At 36.4% G+C, this 21,579-nt stretch overlaps 1 protein-coding gene and 1 long non-coding RNA gene across 3 annotated transcripts in view; both read left to right on the top strand.

Annotated features, from left to right (window-relative positions):
- Positions 1-20,871, top strand: part of LOC309499620 (serine/threonine-protein kinase PAK 3) — a 57,018-nt gene extending 36,147 nt beyond the window's left edge. Inside the window, exons 6-16 of one of the 2 annotated variants that reach the window (XM_082170972.1) lie at positions 2,863-2,925; positions 5,568-5,720; positions 7,016-7,190; positions 8,281-8,344; positions 9,941-9,989; positions 10,076-10,188; positions 10,876-10,993; positions 11,093-11,192; positions 11,806-12,002; positions 13,121-13,258; positions 15,299-20,871. In XM_082170972.1, coding sequence (XP_082027098.1) covers positions 2,863-2,925; positions 5,568-5,720; positions 7,016-7,190; positions 8,281-8,344; positions 9,941-9,989; positions 10,076-10,188; positions 10,876-10,993; positions 11,093-11,192; positions 11,806-12,002; positions 13,121-13,258; positions 15,299-15,388 — 1,260 coding nt within the window. In that variant the 3' untranslated portion in view covers positions 15,389-20,871. The remainder of the gene's footprint in view (positions 1-2,862; positions 2,926-5,567; positions 5,721-7,015; positions 7,191-8,280; positions 8,345-9,940; positions 9,990-10,075; positions 10,189-10,875; positions 10,994-11,092; positions 11,193-11,805; positions 12,003-13,120; positions 13,259-15,298) is intronic. The other variant, XM_082170973.1, reaches the window with a different exon arrangement.
- Positions 1-21,579, top strand: part of LOC309499671 — an 84,661-nt gene that overhangs the window by 27,228 nt on the left and 35,854 nt on the right. The gene's annotated exons all lie outside the window — the stretch shown is intronic.

Raw genomic sequence — 21,579 nt, 5'->3', positions numbered from 1 at the left:
TATATATATATTTTTTTTTTTTTTAGAGCACTAATCTTTTAGCATCTCTCAACGTATATAAACCAACATAATACAAAGTTTGGTACAATTAAACAAGATTTTTAGCGTCACTCATTGGATATTTGACTTTAAAACGGTCATAAACGTGCAAGAAACAACATAATACATTTTTTGCATAAATGTTGCCACAGGCACACATTTTTCCTGAGCGTGGGTTGATTTTACTACATGAATAACTTTTCTTAAAGAGCATTTAATAGGCTTAAGGGCATAGTTTCCACAAACGTTATTTAACACGTTAAGTCCAGCAGACAATACCACTCCATTATTCATTAAATATTTTTAAAACATACATTTATGTAAATATTTACAGGATTTAATAAAAAAGAAACTTAATAGGAAGATATTTATTTATTTATTTATTTATTTATTTATTTATTTAGATAATGTGTCTTCACAGTTATAGGGAAAATCTTAGTGTTGTTACAGCATTGAAGCTGAATGCAGTATTATGATATTATATTTTAATGTAGTTTAGTGGTTTGATGCTCCAAGTCAGGAAGGACATCCTGCATAAAACATATTCCAAAAGAAAGTACAGTACTTTCCAGAAAAAAAAAAAGAATACAAGTCACACCAGGTCAAAACTGCATTAAGATAATAAAAAGCACTGATAAGTTGAATTGTGTATAAGTTGCATTTTATTACATTCAGAAATAATGTAAAATACTGGTAAATAAAATGAAATATTTACAATTTTAACATGTATTTTAATTCCACTCTTGCCACACACACACACACACACACACACACACACACAAAAAAATATCCTTCAAATTGAATGAGCAAGAATTGTTATATAAACAAATTATTGTCGTTCATTATAAACAACATTTATTAAAAACACCAAACCCTAACTAATTTAAAGAGAAACTGAATTATCAGCACGTGGGCAAAGCATTACGGATAGAATTGACATACCTTACCTCGCCTAACAAGCACAAACTGTTAAAGTTGAATTTGAGGAGAGACGAAAGCTGAAACCCACAAGATAAAACATTTCTGTACAAACACACAGACCAGACCACTCATTTCTAATATACATCATTTACTTCATTTTAAAAACAAAAACAGTTAAAATACTTATTACTATTATTTTGATGTAAAAATATCGGATCTACAGTGTTTTTCTACTTTACCACATTAAAATGTGAATATAATGTATTCAAAGTTAACAAAAGGAGGAAAATAAATGTTTACACACAGAAATCCCCTGGAAAAAAGAGAGAGGTGGAAAAAGAGAGAGGGAGAGATGTGAGTGACGATTTGGGAAGAGAATCAAAAATGGAAAAACGTATTTTACTCCATTAAAATTATGGGAAATCACGTGAGCAGCTCGCAGAACAGAATATATATCCATCATATATCTGAATCCAAATTAGGGTAGACCGATTACATTTAGAACACTTTTTGCTGTTTATATTACCACAGAAAAACTAGTCATTACAAACACATACAAAGATTTATTACAAGCAAATACTCTTTTATTTGTCTACTAAAGAAATTATGATCAATGATACCTATAAATAGTTCATATTTTCCATATTTCACAAACTAATTTTAAATGTTAAAATGCCTTATACCATTCTACAAAAATAATTTCATTTCATCTCTTCATTTTTTTTCTATTCTTCATTGTATACAATTGGTCATTTATATTTAATAGAAGAACATCGAAAAGTTCAATAACCCACAGTTCATCAGTAAATAACTCAACAATTAAGATTAAGCTTTCAAATTAGGAATAGTTTTAAATTGTAGAAATATTAGACAATTATAAATCTGCTCACCGTACAACCGTTAAAAACAACAAATGACTTTCACTCAATCAGTACGTGAGTAATCACGAACATCAAAGTTCAGTTCATGAAAGGACAAGAAATTATTTAATTTTTACATTTTTAGAGGGTGAAGTGAAATTCTTACCCCTAGAAATACACTTTTTTTTTTTTATCTTTGGATAAGAAAAACGTACATCCTTTAAATTTCCTCCAGATAATGACAACAGACAATTTAAAGTAAGCAGTGTAACTTTTTAATGTTTAGTTGACTGCAATTATTATTATTATTTTATTTTATTTATTTTTTGACGAAGAAATAGGCTGCGATGTCAAGTTAGCAATGCTAGAACTGATAGGTTTTGTTCGTGTGCATATTTATATGCACTTTGGTTGCTTGATGTTATATAAGGCAATTTCAGATGTTAAAAAATGCAACTGATATTCCAGAAAATACAGTAAGTGGGTACAGCTTTTCATCAGAATATTTTCTTAGTAATTATAGATTACTTACAGAAGTGTGTGTTGTGATGCACGATTCATCAAAGCATTGATTATTTAAGTGTCAGGGACCCTTAAGATGTCCAAAAGAACACGAATGACAGTTAAACACTCCCCAGATTAATGTGTGTCTATCTCGCACTGAAGAGCTCTTCATCTGAAATTTTATCTGGCAGAAAATCCGGTTTTGCTGGGACAATTTATCTGATCTTTGTATAAAAACTTTGACAGCTTGATTGTTTGGTGACTATGAACTGTAAAGTGGTGGCAAATGAATGTCCATGTTTAGACCGCAATAATGAAGATGCTCACTCCTTTTCTTAGTTGTATTTTCCTCCTCGCCCATTATTTTCACAAAAATCTCACCTCCAAGCCACCTTTCTCCTTTGCCTTCCTCCCTCCTGTCACACTTTCCCTCCTATCCTCTGTTGCCTGGAATCCATTTGTAGTGTTTGAATACTTTGTGGGGTTTTTTTTGTGTCAAGTAAAATATCCTCCCGTTCTCAACCTTATCATCATTCAGAACCGCCTCCTGTCTTCCGGGCCACCTGTCAGCCTTAGAACCTGCAGCGCGTTTTTTGACAAGGTAACACTTCAACTTTATACTGTACGGCACTAAGGAAGCTGCATCATTTGGCAAAGCTAATGCCTCTACTGTGCAGCCATGAGTCAGAGACACAATATTTGGGCATTTGATACCTAAACACATTACTGTACACAAGCTAGCCGTGACCCAACAGCCCAAATTTGTGGTTTTCCACAAGCTAGTTTTTGTAGTCTGTACTTTACTCACTGCAGTGAGATGAAAAAAAAATAAAAAAAGGTTTGCAATGCTGCACACTGAAAACAAATTTCTAGATCTCACTGGAAACTCGAGGCTTGCCTGAGCTAATCTCAGTCATATCTCTAACACAATGTTTTATTTCTCATCTAAAACGAGAATGAAACTTGGGTTGGATGCACAACAAAGCTAGTCCACAATACACCAACATATTAACAAAGACCCCATGAAATTGTTTGACGAATGAATTTGTCTTTCCTGTATTCAGGAAATCATTTATTTCCTGTATTAATTGAAATTCTATGTAATGTATTAATTGAAATTCATCAGTGTTTCTATCTAGACCAGAGGGTTGCTATCAAGGCATGACTGCTACTTGCTATTGCTTGGCAAGCAGGAGTTTCTTGATTTCATATGAAGTTCATTTTTAAAATATATTTGTCAACTTTTTAGGAATTCTCCTTTTTTATTTCTTGGGGTTTTAAAGAGAAAGACATTTAGGGACATTAAAGTCAATTTAGGTAAATTTGATATCATTCTTATTTTTTTCCCTCTGATATTTAATTTCTCTGATTTATACTCTAGTGCTCCGTTTAGATTTGCTTGCTAGCTATAAAACAATTGCTGCTTGCCTTATTAAATACTCCCTAAAGTGCAGTTAACCATGAAAACATACAACAACAGCGTCACATGCATGCAAGTGTGTGTATGTGTGTCTTTTATCTTTCGCCATCCATCTCATACCAACAGGTGCTGGACGCTTCTGGAATCTCTTCCTTGTATTTCAGGTTTAGAATTTTTTTTTTATTTATTTACTTTTTTTTTTATGGCCCAAATTCCAGTTTCTAATTGGCAGAGACAAAAATGAAAATGCATGTGATGCTTAATCCTGTAAGTGTGACCTTTACACAAATAAGGCTGCTGTTTTAATTCAGATTCACTTTGTAGAGCATATGGGTTTGTTTAATGCTTTACTCTTTAGGAAGTAGAGCTATGTTTTCAGTTTCAGCTGTTTTAATTACCATGCATTTTGACAAAACAAGTGCTCTGAATTGAAAGTTCAGATTGTACACTTAAAAATGAAGGTTCTTAATTGGCATTGAAAGCTCCATGAAGAACATCCATTGTACTTTTCCATTGTACAAAGGGTTATTTTTTTGTGGAAAACATTCTTTAGATTTTTTAAATGTTCTTCCCGCTAAGAAAAAAGGGTTCTTTTAAGAACTGTTCACTGAAATAGTTCTTTAGGGAACCCAGAATGGTTCTTCTATTGCTACAAAGACCTCCTTTGGGAACCTTTATTTTTAAGAGTGTAGTTATTTTCTCAAGCCAAAGCTTCTTTTAAAAATCCTTTCATAATTTAATCATCACAACATCGCAACTGGCTTTTAATGACGTTGATCCCAAACCTCACTTGTTTTGTCAATATGTATGTTTGTACTAAATGGGTTAGATGGGTGTTGCTACGTTTGATAGTAAATAATAGTAAATCTTTGGGTTTTCACTGGTCCTGCGACTATCCATTCCATTATGATAATGCCTTTAATAAGTTCAGTGCTCTTAGTCTCAGCTGACTTTGTAAAGTGTCTATGGGGCATTTATGAACTACTTTAACTGTAGCACCCTAATCCAGATACACATACCAATCGGACATAGCACAGCAATGACAGTATAATAATAGTCCTTTAGCCAAGTCTTGTCAGAAAATGAAAACACACATGAATGGACATAAAAAGAATTAGCAAACTAGCATAAGGATTAGTATACTTAGCATGCATACATTCTTTCTTGTGCTGCAACGTATGTATGCTGTTTATAGTATACACATTTTAAAAACACAGATGGCCTGCTACGTTTGCAAAATGTGGAGAATGCTATTAAACGCACTGCGCTGGGTACTGTATACACAATGCAATTTGCTTTGTTTTAATGTGTGATGAATGAACCAGAAGTAGTTGCAGCAGTTTTGACTCATTATTTGATCAGACAAACAAATTAACCTAAAATGTATTAAAAAACATAACTATAACTGGACAAATTGTAGAATACTATTGTTTGAAACAGTTAGTGTACTGTGTAGTAATCTTTAATATTTAATTTTCTATTTTTAAAATGGACATATACCGTAAACTGCACAGTATTTACTAGTATAAACTAGTATCCCATTCCAGACATAGCCATGAACTGGAATAGCCTCAGTTTACTCATGTCTACTGTGTTTATGATGTCGCCCTCTAGAGGTTGAAATGACTGAAACAAAGCATTACAGGCCTAACCATGACAGCTTGAATTATATATGTAGAACATTGCGGTCCTGTTTAAATGTGCTAGTTACGAAGGCTACAAATGAGCAGTACATGGATGAATTTGTGATATTTATTGATTGTGGATCAAGTGCTCAACACTGTATGCACTCTGCTCATGTGTGTGTCTGTGTGGGAGCGCAGCAAGGGGCTAAGACAACTTCTGAACCTCCTATTGCACCTCCGGTGTCTGAAGAAGAAGACGAGGAAGAGGAGGATGAAGAGGAAGAAGAAGAGGAGGAGGATGAGGATGAGGTTCCACCCATCATCGCTCCACGGCCTGAGCACACCAAATCTGTTAGTACAGCATGTTTATTTTGTAGATTAGATATATTATGAATTTTGATACATTATGAATAAAAACATTCTAGAGTGAGATGTCATACTTCTAGGGTACTTTCTCAGGAGAAAAATCTGAGAAGCGGGAGACTTAGGCTGTGTTCACATTTGGCAGGTTTGGTTCAATTAAGACGAACTCTGGTGCGATTGCTCTGTTAGTGCAGTTCATTTGAATAAGTGTGAACACTGCCATCCGAACCCTGGTGTGCGCCAAACAAACGGACCGAGAGACACATTTTCATCGGGTCCTGGTCCGCTTCTAAGCGAACTCTGGTCTGTGTTGCATTCATATTTAAACTGCACTAAAGACATTTAAACGAACCAAAAACAGGATGTGACACAAGATGGGCAATAAAAGGACAGAATGCTCAAGGATACCTGGTTCTTCTCATTATAGGAGTTACTTTGCCCTTTACAGTTCAGTGTAACCGTCAGAACAGCGTCTCCTTGCAGCTGATCTTCACTTAAGTGTGTAACGGAGGAATTCCTGGTGCTATTTTGAATCCTTAACACATTTTATGAGCTCATCATGAGTTTTTAGCTGTTAAAAATAGTCCTGTATGTACACAATTACAATGAGTGCATTTAGCACCCAGCAATGTTTTGCATGTTCGTTAAGTTCTGTCGCAAAATATACTTCATACGTCGTAATTTTTTTTGTTTGTGCATATTATTAGTCTTTTGGTGAACAATTCATGCAAGTTGATTCACAATTATTCTTTTTTTTTGTCTTTGTAATCTTTGATCAAATTCTGAAAAAGTACTTCCCCTCTTGAATGGCCTTCCTTCTCTGATGACGCCAGTTTGACGGCTTGGGTAGAACATCCCCTCCAGTCATTCTACTGCAAGCTTTGACAGCGAGCTGAATGGAACGCACACTTTTCAGACAGATCCAATCAATTCCCATTGGCCACGGCCTCTGTTTTTCTCATTCAATATTACGCTTCACTTGGAAAATACTGAAGTAAATTCGGTCGCAACTTCCGGTTCACGATGACTTTAAAAATAACAGTGTGAACACTCTGCAAACCAGAACTAATTGTGTCATTTTTCTTTTTTTGGTCTGGGCCAAAAGAACCAAGAGAAACTAACTACAAGTGTGAACATACGCTTAAAGTCTCTATTTGATCTATATTTAATATTTTTGTCTATGAGAAACAATCAAGAAATGTATTATCTCTCCTTTCATCCCTGTCTGTTTGTCTCTCCTATGTATTTCTATGCATTTACTCTATCACTGTATTTTTTTGTAGATCTTCACACGCTCTGTTATTGAGCCAATTGCACCTCCTGCTTCTGTCAAAGAGGTCACGACCCCTCCAGAGTCACAAGTCCAGCCGGAGAACACGTCTAGTACGCTGTACCGTCACACTGACCGACAAAGGAAGAAATCCAAGATGACAGATGAGGAAATACTGGAAAAACTCAGTATGTGGTCAAGAGTGTTGATTTTAGCTGTGCATGTGGTGGTAGAATATTATTTATTTTTACTGTAATAAGACACTATTGCAATATTTGGTTTAAGAGCACCAGTAACTTTATTTCAGTGGTCCACTTTAGGCATTTTACTAGCTATAAGTAACTTTACAACTACATGTCAACTTATTCTACTAACCCCAACCCTAACAGTCTACTATAGTCTACTTATACTTGAATGAGTAAAGTGGACCATCGAAATAAAGTGTAACCGTAACTTTAGCCTTTAAAAAGTTACATCTACTCAGAAATCCAAAAAGTATTAGTAATAATATTTCTATGAACTGATACTTCATTGTCAGTTCTTTGATGAGGTATGATATGGAATGGAGACATAATTCATGAATGACAGAACTCTGTTGTAATATTGTTTCAGCCACAATACTTAATACATAATTGTCAAGTTGCGTTAAAGGTTCCCATTTTTAAAGGTTCTTCTCCAATGGCAAATAAGACATTTCTGAATAACACCCTATTGAGAATCCTAAAGGAATGTGTACAGGATTCTTTAGGAATTTCATTTATAATTTGAAACCTTACTGGATCCTAATAGGAATGTCTGTATTTTCCCAAGTTGATCATTTTTTATTTTTAGATAAATCTTATTCGATACCATTAGGATCCTTTGGAGTCGGTTCCAAATTCGGATAAAATTCCTATATGTATCTTATGCATATTTCTTTAGAATTTTTGATTAGGAATGCAGATCTGGTCTCTTTTATGTGCACTCTGTGAATCATTGTCTTTTTCCCATTTGACTCTACACATGTGATCCAGATTACTGACAGCACTAAGCACTAAAACAGAGATTATAGTTTTTATAACAGACAGAGATTACTGTTCTTACTCTGCCAACAGTACTCCCAACAGACACACTCAAACAGATCTATGTCTATGTCTCTGACCATCATTAACAGTTATTTATATTGTTAACCAAACTCATCATGTATCTCTCTTCAGCAGTTACCTGTCCAAAAGCTTTGTTTGTATGCATTTGCTTCTGTGTGCATATAGTCTTACAAGGTTCTCCTCTTTCTTCCAGGAAGCATTGTTAGTGTTGGTGATCCCAAGAAGAAATATACACGTTTTGAGAAAATAGGACAAGGGTATGTTTATACAAAGTCATCATCTATGTACACATACCCACCCAAAGTCACACTCCACACCTCTCATTTCATATTTCAAAGACATGGATATGAGATCAAGACTGGTTCAACAGAGAAGAAAGGATAGGAGGGGTTGGATATCAGGTTTAAGAAGTCAAGAATAAAGTGAGCAAATGAAAATTTAATTCAGACATGACTACAGGCCAAAGAGAGGGAGTGTGTTTTGAGGTTATCAGCTGACCTCTCAAAGCAAGGCTGTTTTCAAATGTTTTCAAAAAAAGTGCCATAAAATTACCAAAAAGGTAGCCCATATGACTCTTATACTGTTTTCCAGATGTTCTAAAATCATTCATCTTTGCATGAGGGTGAGTTCATTTGAGTGGGCAGTTTTTTTTATGTTTTTTAAACATTTATTTTCTCTTTTTTAACTTTTTTTTTTCTGTTTATTTTTTATTATACATTAATTCAATTAAACACATAAATTGGTTAATATTTCTATTTTAACCTTGTGCTCGTGCACAAATGAGTTCAGACCTGTACATATTCTTGTCAGTTGCTGGCAGTCCCTGTATTCTGAGCAGCAAATACTGTTCCAGGATCAGTCCAAGGGTGTTTCAATGTGGCTTTACCCTGAATGCACCTGATCCAGTTGCACCCTTGCTCTATTATTTATGCACCCTGATAATAATCTGTGGCCTGGTGCCCTAGAAAGAGGGAAAAGATGTGTGTTCATGGATTGACAAAGGAGATAAACAGCCTCATATATCAAGTAGAGCAGCAGCTTCTTCAAGCTTACACATGTATGTATTACTCTTATATGTGTGTATTAGATAGTGGGGAATTACACACTGATGACACTGGTAAGATTATGTTAATCTTCATGCATCACATTTTTTTCAGCCTTGTGTAAATAAATACCCCAGTATACTACTATGATTGTGGGTGTAGAGGTCAAAGGTTAGATATTTTATATCCCTGTAAATTTGTGTTGGATTTGTTTTAATCTCCACACAGCAACTGCTAATGCCATCACTCACAATAATATTACCACTACCTTATGTTTTATTTCACTGCCCATGAGTTAATAATCAAAATAAGCCTCAATATTATATTATATATATATGTATGTATGTATGTATGTATGTATGTATGTGTATGTAATATTCATTTTATTTAACTGTTTAATTTCACTTTTTTTATGGATATGATTTACATATAACATGTCCATTAATATGTCTAATGTATATGAATGTATAAGGGAAAATGTATATTTTAGGTTAAGACTGCTCAACCATCATCAACTATTTTTATTTATTTATTGCCTTTATTAGTTCATTTTAAATTGCCCTGTGTTGTGAGTGTGACATGCATTTGTAAAAACACAAATGTAGTCTTCCAAGCCATGTGAGGTCATTAAAGCTAAATTAGAAAAATTTTGTTTTGCATATCACACAGCAGGACATGTCAACTACCAACCCATATACATGTACATATTTCTTGAGAGCTGCCCTCTATTGGGCACTGAATAATGGAGTCCATGGTAAGTCACTACAGTATAGAAAAGTTTTAACCTGCTTCTCCACTGTGTGTTTTAAGGGCATCTGGGACAGTATACACAGCTATTGACATCGCCACAGGACAAGAGGTAAACCAGATTACGTTTCGATCTGAAGAAAGCCTCCACATTGCCTTCTGCTCTTTGCTGACCTCTCTCCCTTTTACTTTGTTCAGGTGGCCATTAAACAGATGAATCTACAACAGCAGCCAAAGAAAGAGCTCATTATTAACGAGATTCTCGTGATGAGGGAAAACAAAAACCCCAATATAGTCAACTACCTGGACAGGTACAACCTTCAACAGTAGTATATATTAACTGATTAACGTGTTAACAGTTAACTGAGTTCAATTCATGCAAAAACTATTTTAAAGACTTTTCCTTTATTCATTAACAGAACATGTCTGTGTAAATTGTTTATGGAAGCATTCTCAAATACATTGTGACAGTTTGGGTAACATAGTTGTTTTTATTACTATGAAATTATTAGCAATTTGCTATTATTTATGTGAATTTTTTACATATTATTTAAATATTGTTTTCTTTTCTTTCCTGAAAAGAGAAAATGAACGAATATAAGAAAATGGACAACAAATGACAAAAATATGTATTTAAAGGCAAAATATAAAATGAATAATGACAATGGCAAAAACTTGATTAATATTGGTTATTTAATTCTATCGATAGCCATAATGTTAATGTCATTTTTAACAAAAAAAAATTCTCCCTTGGATTTAATGTTTCTGCTTGTAGTTTAGCTTCACATTTTGGTATTTTTGGATAAAAGCATCTGCTATATGAATAATTGTAAATGCCATTAAAAACTTGTAACTTTTTGTCCAACCTGAAATACTGAAAACTACCTATAAAGATGTACTAAACCTTAAATGCAGGTACCGTGTTACTATCATCTTACTTCTCATTCAGTGGTCAGGTTGGTGCCTGTAATATAAATAGTTTCATCTTTCTGTCTCAGTTATCTTGTAGGAGATGAGTTGTGGGTGGTGATGGAGTATTTGGCAGGTGGTTCTCTAACTGATGTGGTAACCGAGACCTGCATGGATGAGGGACAGATTGCTGCAGTGTGCAGAGAGGTAACATATACTATATACTAAATTACACTGCGTATTTACACACCTACAGTCTCGGAATTACTATGAAGATATGTTCTTACTCTGTATTTGTCTTTACAGTGTCTACAGGCTCTGGACTTCCTCCATTCTAATCAGGTGATTCATAGAGATATCAAGAGTGACAACATTCTGCTGGGCATGGATGGTTCTGTGAAACTCAGTAAGTTACGCACAAAAAACCCCCGTCCTTTTTTAGGTGTGTTCACACTTATAGTGCAGTCCGGACCAAATAAAAAAACATTTAGTCCTGGTTTGCTTAGCATTCACATTGGCGTTTTAACACCGGACCTGAAGGCATAGCGATATGTGCTAAATGCGCTCGTTGTATGTGCATAGCCTCATATGGAATTAGTCAAAACAGCATCAGAAATCCCTCCGTCACACACTCAAATGAAGATATGCTGTGAGAAGACGCGGTTATAGGCAACATCGTGACTGTGACGAGAAAAAACAGGTATGCTTAAGCGTTCTGTCCTTTTTATAATTCGTGTTGCATTCATATTTCATACACACGACACCAGAGTTCATCTGGAAGCGAACCAAGACCTATCTTTCAGCGGTCTCGGTCCACTTGTTTGGTGCACACCAGGGTTCGGATGGCAATGTTCACACTTATTCAAATGAACCGCAATAGCAGAGCAATCACAATAGAGTTTCGTTTTAATCTAACCAAACATGCCAAGTGTGAACACACCAATTCTTCAGAAATGTTAATGTAATTTCCTGTTATGCATCAAGACCAACATCTTAACCCCCTCTCTTTCTTTCTAAAGCGGATTTCGGGTTTTGTGCTCAGATCACACCTGAGCAGAACAAGCGTAGCACTATGGTGGGTACACCCTACTGGATGGCCCCAGAGGTCGTAACCCGGAAGGCCTATGGCCCTAAAGTGGACATCTGGTCCCTGGGCATCATGGCTATTGAAATGGTGGAGGGAGAACCGCCATATCTGAATGAGAACCCACTCAGGGTAAGACCTTACAGAGCTTTATAAAAGACACATTATAAATGTTCTTTTAAAAAAATGGAAACTGATCATAAATGCAGGAATTTCCTAAAACAATCTGAAGTACAGTAGTGTTGAGGTTGGTCTAAGTGTAAAGCATCTGAGCTGGTAACAAAAATGAGTAAAACATTTAAAGTGCCCCTATTATGCTATTTTAAAAGTTCCTAATTTTGTTTTAAAGGTCTCCTACAATAGGTTTACATACTTCCAAGGTCAAAAAACACTCACATTTTCTCATAATATACACTGCAGCATCACTTCTTTTCTCACAGTGTCTGAAACGCTTCGATCAAAGATTCAGTCTCTCTAAACCTCTCCTTTCTCAGAGCTTCCTCTGCTCTGATTAATCTACCGCATAGAGTACTTGTCAGAAACTAAACGTCCATAACCATATCTGAATTTTAGCTTCCTCAGCACTTGTATACACCGTGATGAGAACAGAAACAATGGTGTCAGTTTCACCGTATCAATATCCAGTGTGAGTCCTCATCCTTTGGAAGTGCATACAAAGTGGATTTACACCACAGAAAACAGCATCTTCTCAACGTGTCCACAACATGACTTGTTACTACAATATGTTACCCTGGTAAACCAGAGTTCTCGCGAGAGCACAAGTTGAATTTCCTCAGACATGTTACTACAATATGTTGCTTCTTAGCTACAACTAGTGTTTGAAGGCGGGTCAAACGTAATAAGTAGACGTCGTTCACGGGCAGCCAATAAAGGCCATAGGCTGGTATTATGTACAGTATATTTATTACAATCCTACGTAGATGTTAAGGAAGTGAGACTGGAATTACTGACAACTCGTTTCAGCAGTTCAGAATTGATTCTTACTTTTAGGAGACAATAACTTTATTTGTCATGCACTTTGATCTTTAAAACTTTGCAGACTTTTTACATTCACAAACAGCTATATTACACATGGCATGGATGGAAATATTTGAAAAAGCATAATAGAAAATTGGGAGAAATAACATTAATGTCTGAACATTTCCTCTTTTGCTGAATTGTAGCTTGGATTGGATATGCAGACTTTTCTATAATTGTTCCACTACATTAATGTTTTTCCCTTGTGGTAGGCCCTGTATTTAATTGCAACCAATGGAACTCCAGAGCTACAAAATCCTGAACGGCTATCCTCAGTGTTTCGAGACTTCCTGAACCGCTGTCTGGAGATGGATGTAGACCGGAGAGGGTCAGCAAAAGAATTGCTGCAGGTAACAAACTATGCTTCAGACATCTGTATTAAGTAATATAGTTTTTTAACTACATTAGTACACATTATATACATTATACATTACCTCATACTGCTCTATATTAGCACCTTAATAGGTATATAGAAATAAGTTGTTCCTATAACCCCAATGTTTACACTAAAATTTCAACTGACAAGCAGAAAACACCAACATCGTCAGCCTAAGTCCTTATATAAGACTGGTGAATTTTAGCAGGTTTGACTGTTAGCAGTGGTTGTTTAGTGTTTCTTTCCACTGATTGCAACAAATGCACTATTAAATGAAAAGTCATTATTAAATGAATAATTTGGTAACACTTATAATAAGTATACAATAACAAATATACATATACAGATGTGGTCTTTTTTTTTATGCAACTCTCAGACATCCTTAAAGGAACACTCCACCGTTTTTTCATATTAAACTGTTATTCCCTTAACTAAGACGAGTTGATGCAAACCTCTCTCATCTCAGTGCGTGCACTCAATCGCTCTGGCGCGCGGCGACACTTTGATAGCACTTAGCTTAGCCCAGTTCATTCATTAGGGACCAAACAGAGATGAAGTTAGAAGCGACCAAACACCTCCACGTTTTCCCTATTTAAATACAGTTACACGAGTAGTTACATGACCGAGTATGGTGACACAAAATAAAACGTGGCACTTTTCTAAGCGGGTAAAAAGGATAACTATAATGTATGGCGGAATAGCACTTGGGAGCACTTCGACTCGGTGTAGTAAAAAGTCACTCCTGAAAAATCCTCTCTCCCGCTCACTTCTGTCATTAGAACCAACGTGACTTTTAATGTGTTTGGTCGCTTATAACTTCATCTCTGTTTGGTCCCTAATGAATGAACTGGGCTAAGCTAAGTGCTATCAAAGTGTCGCCACGCCAGAGCGATTGAGTGCACGCACTGAGACGAGAGAGGTATGTATCAACTCGTCTTAGTTAAGGGAATAACATAGTTTAATATGAAAAAAACGGTGGAGTGTTCCTTTAAAAGATGCAATAGATTAAATAGCTGGATTGGGAGAAATCAGCCCAGCCTCAGGCTCAATCTAAGCTGGATGAGTGTTTGCAGTGTTTTGGAAATGGTTCAATCTAGCTGCTTTAGACTGGCGAAACAGTGGTATGTGGAGATGCTGGTGGTTGAAGAGAAGCGACTGATCTCTGGCAAACCTCAGCTCCCACTCGGATGTCCTGGCCTTTGCTGCTAGAAAAGCCGTGTAGAGTCACATCTGCTCTGATCAGAAAATCCTATATGGCATCCAGTCAGGTGTGTGCGGCTTTGCATACTATGGTGGCTTATCAAGCTTACATGTTTAAGGAGATGGATGAGGGTTCTGGTTTAGCGATGAGGCAGTTAAAGAGCTCAGGTGAGCTACTGACTTGGCGCTGCTAGCTAACAATTGGGATGTCTCAAGTTTGAACCCAAGATTTGTTTGCTACGATCAATCTGAAGGTTGCATATTTTCATATTTAGATCATCCAGAGACACAGGCAGTTCCTTAGGTTTGCTATGGGGGCAAAGCTTATCCATTTTTAGTTATTCCGTTCAGACTGGCCTTGCTCCGTGAAGTGTATGGATGCCACTCTGGCCCCATTGAGGCTCCAGTGTGTGCGGGTTTTGAACTTCCTCAATGATTAGCTCATTGTGGTGTAGTCATGGGAGTTAGCAATTTGTCATTGCATCGGAATTTGGTTTTCAACCATTTTCAGAGTCTTGGGCTAAAGTTAAAACCTCAGAAGAGCATGCTGCTGCTTTGGCAGTAGACACTTGCAAATGTACTTAATACATCTACAATACTCTCTTAGAAATGTAACTACAGTAGTCAACATTTCAAAGTGGATCAAAACCTTTCATCAAAGTTATACATTAATTTTTGTCTTAGGACAACTTTGAACTTTTTTTGATCCACTTCAAATGTTGACTACTGTAATTCCAAGGTTTTAAAGGAATACATATAGACCAAAATGGATATAAAAAGTGAAGTTTCCTAAATGTATTCTTTCTCTTTACAGCACTCATTCCTGAAGCTTGCCAAACCACTCTCCAGTTTGAGTCCGCTGATTGTAGCTGCCAAGGAAGCCATCAAGAATAGCAGCCGCTAGGATCTTCCCCCTACCCACACACACACACACACACACACACACACACACATACATACACATTCATACGCACAGAGTGCAGGTACAGTGTGTTTATGTGTCATAGCACAATTACACAATATCTGAATCTGGACACAAACAATAACACAAGCACATGCTTGCACATGCACTTACCCTTATAAGGGTGATTGACAGCAATTCAAGGCCTTTGGGATGGGATTGTCCCCTGCTGCCTGCCCTCACACACACACACGTTGTGATGTATGGAACTGCTGCACCAGTCCATCAGTGTGTGTTCACCTCTACACATCTGGAAAGGAGACAAACTGAAAAACAACTCCTGTGTTCCTTCTCTCTGATATGAAAGATGATATGGATTACAGTAGACCTTTAAAATCATCCAATCTCTTATTTAATCTATTCTGTACTGTCTTGGATTACAAGCAACCTTCTTTGGGTTTTACAGAGTTTTTCCTGTGCCTGAAGAAGTGTACCTCCAAATCTCGGGATCTCCTCAAGACATCTGCATGACTGTCTACCACAGCTTTCCACAGCAATCATTTCCTTTCTACACTGTGTGTGCGCAAAATAAGAGAGCATACGACAGTATGCTAGAGAGAGAGAGAGAGCTTGAGAGCAAGAGATATAATAAGAACAAAGATTCATCTCACAAAAAACATGTCCATGTCACATTTCATCCCAAAATAAAAAGGGGGAAAAAAAATATCTATTCTGCATAATTAAATTATACCTATTTTCAGGACTATTAATACTGAGATTTTTGTATTAAGACATTTGAACAAAGTCACACTAAAAAAAAGTAATCGTTTTTTCCACTAATGTTTTTTTTATTTTTTATTACTGTAATAAAATGTTTTATTACTGCATAACAGTAGAAACTCATTTAATATTCATTTAAATCATAAATTAAAAGCATGATATTTACTTTAAATTTAAATTCTCTTTTTTTTTTCTTCAAATTGAGGATATGTTTTCATTATAGTAATAAGAATTATAAATACTAAGAGAAAGTTTTTTTAATTAAAAAAATGCGCACTTCATCTTTGATTGATTTGTTATGAACATAATTTAACAATTCAATAAATCTAAATGGTTCCTAAAACAGGCTTCTTTTTCTTTAAGCAAAATATAATTTCATATTTCTTGTGATTTTGTGGTTAAATGTAACCTGGACATGTTCTTGAAATGTTTCAAAATATTTCAAAGATTCGATATGTAAACCACTTTGCTACTGGATTAAACACAGATAACAATCATTTGAAGGCAAAGTGCATCCAGAAACTTTGCCAGAAAGCACCTCTCTCTCTCTCTCTCTCTCTCTCTCTCTCTCTCTCTCTCTCTCTCTCTCTCTTTTTGTCACTCTCTCAGAATGGATTCACAGACTGCATTTTCTTGTGCAATATTTCTGCCATAGAACCCAGCATTTAGGCATGAATACCACAACATATAGGTCTATACTATGCATTTTAAGAGAAAATGAAAAATGCTGAAAACCAAGCCATGAGGAGCCAAATGTAGAGCAGGCTAATGTGCTGCTACTTGGGCATTATGGAGTATGAAATCCATGCTGGTGTTTTGACATCTGCTCATCACACATTATTCGAAAACATTCTGTACAATCGTTCAGAGAGCAGTGATTGGCTGAAAATATTTGCATGATGAAGGGCCATTCACATAAGACTCATTATTGTTTTTTCATTGCGGCACAAATTGGCGTCAGTCTTTGGCTTTGCTCTTTTGTCTTGCAACATGAGTTCCATGTTTTTAAGGCTCAAAGCTCTACGCAATTACGTGGACACTTCAAGCTACGCAAGCCCAATTCCAGTGTCAGAATGCAATTCATTATATAAAGCAAGTACACATTGCATTCTCATTGCCACAAGGAGTGCAATTTGAAGATAATCTTGCTGGGCAAATTGCATCTTATGTAGCCAGGTACTTAGAATAATAACATTCAGTTTGATGAAGGATATTTAAAGATAACTTTACTGCCTAGAAAACTGAAGTTTATAATAGCAACAGTAACACAATAATGTATTGTATGTATTCAGCATTCAGCATACAAGTGGTATGTACGCACAGGGAGTGTACATTCGCAATGTGTTGGCCAAGCATTCGCATCAGTGTTTGCATACTTGCGTAGAGAATGTTCTGCCCAAGACAGTGGGTTGCAAACAGTTCTACTCCATTCCATTGTGAACACTTGATCGCATCTTGTGTGAATGGTCCCTAAGGCCCTGTTTACACCTGGTATTAAGATGCATTTTGGTTGATCGGATCACAAGTGGACGAGGGCAAGTACAGGTGTAAATAGGGTCTAAAACGTTTTGAGCTGGTCCACTTTCAACCACTTCCAGAGGTAGTCGAAAACGCATTTGATCGAATTGCTTTCGTAGTGTAAACGCTCATGTGGTCAAATGTGTTCAAACAGCCACAAAAGACCCAAGTTTGGTTTGAAGAGTAAAACGTACCAAGCACAATGTTCTCTCAACATTCCTGATTTCTAACACACTCACAGCGTTCAGCGTGATCTTGCGGCTGTCAGAGCAGAAACGAAAGCTGATGCTCTCCGTATGTTTTTCCGTCGTCTTCGGTGCGTTCATATGTAAATTGTGCTAACTTATTTTGGCCATTAGATCACAAGTTATGAAAAAAAACATACATTTACCAGCCCCCCATAGCCCCCCCCCCCCCCCCCCCCCCCCCCCCTCGAAGAAATCAGGACAGAAGTGGTTGAAAGTGGACAAAAGACACGGATTAAAACACCAGGTGTAAACAGGAATGTCTCCCTCTTCTACTTGTGATCCGATCGATCAAAACGCATCTTAATACCCTAAACGGGGCATAAGAGAACAGTCTGTAAATCCAACCACCCTTCCCAACTGTTGGCGCTCTTTAGATTTTAAGACTTTCTGGTTTGCAACAAACATCAATAGGGGTGCTATTTCTGATGCCTTTTTCAAATACGGTCACAAGTCAAAAATGTTTGATTTTTGCTGAGGTTATCTTAATTCTCCCTTGGTTTAAGAATATGGATTCAATACAGTACATGAGTAGAAGTCTTATGTGTACGCCCTTGTAGAGGATGTAGGTGTCTGATAGATCATGTCAACTTGGTATCTTTCTTTACAAATGAGTGTTTGTGTGAGAGTTGTGCTATGTTTGTGCATAGATAGGATAACCTCAGCCTGCTTTTAGTCTGTCTTTCAAATCACTGTGAAAATTCAGGATACTACACCTAGACTACCCTACCATAGGCAGAAGGGTACTAGAGTAGACATAGAACAGTAGTTAGCGACAACCATAGACATCTTAAGGCATGGGTAGCAATATCTATAGTGCTACTGCTTCAGTGTATGTCGCAATGGATGTCACAACCCCACCTACAGTGAGTATCAAAGCAGGTCAATGGGAGTGTCGTTTTATCGTAGGAACCAGTTTCATGCATGACATTACTGAGTTACTTTCCTTCAGCTCCGATAACCTTTGAATAAGTTAGCATTACAAAAGGTATTTTGAGGATGATATTTAATGTACATTGTTGTGTTTTATTCTTTTTTTAAATGAAAACCTTACGATAGGCTGCTCTTTGATATGTATTTGTAAATATTGTGCACCCTGGTTCCAAGAAATTCAACAGATCAAATCGATGATGGACATGGTTGTGCAAATCCCACAGATAGCAGCATCTTGTGCCTGTCACGGAGACTACAGCCCCATTAACCAGGCTAATACGACCATCATAAACACTCACCGAGCGACCTTTACTGCAGCCTTCACCTATGTACTGGGGCAGATGTACAAGGAGAAACACACTCTCAAACACAATGCAAATTTATTTCTAGATTGTGGACTTTGCTTTTAAAAGACCCTTCATATTTAATCAGGGCTCGGACCTGATGTGAACTAGGAGCACATGAAAACGTAAAAGGATGAAAAGCACCACGAATGTGGAAAGCGACTCACTCCAGGATTCCTCTTGTCTCTTGTAAATTCCCCTTTTCTTCTGAATGTGTGAACCCTGTACACGTGCTGTGACAAAATCCCTCTATTGGTGTCTAATATGAGAAAGAAACAAGACTGTACGTGCTTACAAACACAAATGTTTTCTTTTTAAATTATTATTCTAATTATTACATTTGAGAACTGCTGGACTCATCTCAGCAAGCCCCTCCCCTGCTCTTTGAAACAAGGCTGGATGTGAGGCGTATGAGAGAGGGGGGAACTTTTGTTTTGGATAAGCTATTTTAAATTGTGGTTGAAGCAATATACTTTTTGAATTCTAAATTGTGCATGGCTGTGTCTTGAGTGTAAAACAAAAAAAGCTACAGTTTTGGAACTGGACTGAAATATAAAAAAATATATATATAATAATAAAAAAAGGAAAAATCTTCAACAGAATGCTGGTTTTTAGTCAAATATACACCAATCCAAAGCACAATACCTTCTACAGTTCCAGTGTAGCCTATCATTCGGCTGCTGCTCCGTTACTTCATTCATGAATGTCTGCCAGTCATTTAACTTCAAACAGAGTTGTAACTTGCAGTGATTCTCTAAAATAGCCCCTTTCTCTTGCACTTTTTAGCCAAATACTAATGGTTCAAAAGTTACAATGCAACTTTTCAAATGTAAATCCTAACCTTCTGAGCTACCCTACTTTTTCTTGTATTACCTAAATGTTTTATTCAATTAAAGATAAGTTTTTTTTTGTTTTTTTTTGTTTGTTTTTTTAACCATAGGTGAACTACTAGAACTACAAGGAATTTTATTGATTTTGTACATTACTAAATATACTGTTGTAAGACAGCAGAAACCGGAAGAACTGAAAGAGAGGGCTACTCTCTGAGAAAACAAAGGAAATTAACATTTGAACTCTCTTGCTATATTAACATCCCCATTCGAGACACGATCACACTTGAGTTGATCACCTCCCAATTTACACATCATACCCTTCACCCATCCCTACCTGAATTCACCCAAAAATCTATATGGTTTAATATGAACAATTATCATACGGACATGTTTGGTATCATTTAAAATGTCTCAGTGCGACTGGTACAAAGTTCTCATTCCCACGAACCAAAAAAGGTAATAAGGTGTGGATATCTTGTGAACTGCTGTGGGTGTGTCCCCATGTAAATCAACCTCTGTTCCCAGTAAGTCTGGGACCGTGATTACTTCAAATTCCCATTGTGAACTCATGTTTACATTTGAAAAGAGGTTTCTGCCTTGGTCTGAGTATTTAGGGAGATGCTGAAGAAAGCTTGTGGCGATTTGTAACTCAAATTAGCCCGTGATGCAGAGTGTATGCAAAACACTTCGCATCATGTATTTTATAATGTCAGGTTCGCATCTTCTCTCTTTATTCCAGAGCATTTGGTGTTTTGTATTTATTATCTTTGAACTGATTATGAAATTGGCATGATACATTTACCTGACATAATAAATTGTTACATTTAATTTTATTCCGACTGACTCTGAAATTGTTTTCCCAAGTAGATTAAACGGATTTGTATGTTACCGCAAGTTTTGCGTCAGATTAGTGACAACTAATATTTGGCACTAATTCAATGTGTTTTGCAAAGACAAGAAGTGAATTTGCGTTTAGGGCAGCAAATATAAAGCGAAGCAATATAAAGCAAAGATGACAAACAAATACAATGAAGAACAAAAAATGGACATACAGTACATGAGTTTATACAAGCAAGAGTCCGTTGTTATTTGCCAGCAGCACAGCAGCGCCAGACAAACAGACTCTCAAAACGGTCCTGTTCCTATAGCTAACATTACAACCATTGATTTAGCCTATACGGTAACACTTTATTTGTCCTTGATACATATGTTACATGTACTTACCAAAGTAATAACAGTAAATTATGCATAATTACATGCAACTAACCCTCAACCAAACCCTAACCCTATAGTAAGTACATGTTCAGTAGTTAATTAATATTACTCTGTACTTAAATATATACTTACACTATTACAATGACACCTTAAAATAAGTGTAACCATATATACAAAGATGCCTTATTACACCGTGTCTACACAGGACAAGAGCGACAAAAGACAATGAGCCCATTGTAATCAGTGTTGCTGGCTAGGGGGTAACACGAGTTGTAATCAGATTACTTTTTTCAAGTAACTAGTAAAGTAACACGTTACATGTATCT

Source organism: Leuciscus leuciscus (assembly GCF_965113295.1).
Source record: "Leuciscus leuciscus genome assembly, chromosome: 5".
Classification (NCBI taxonomy): Eukaryota; Metazoa; Chordata; class Actinopteri; order Cypriniformes; family Leuciscidae; genus Leuciscus; species Leuciscus leuciscus.
The sequence above is the reverse complement of the archived record's forward strand: the minus strand, read 5'-3'. Positions and strand labels throughout refer to the sequence as shown.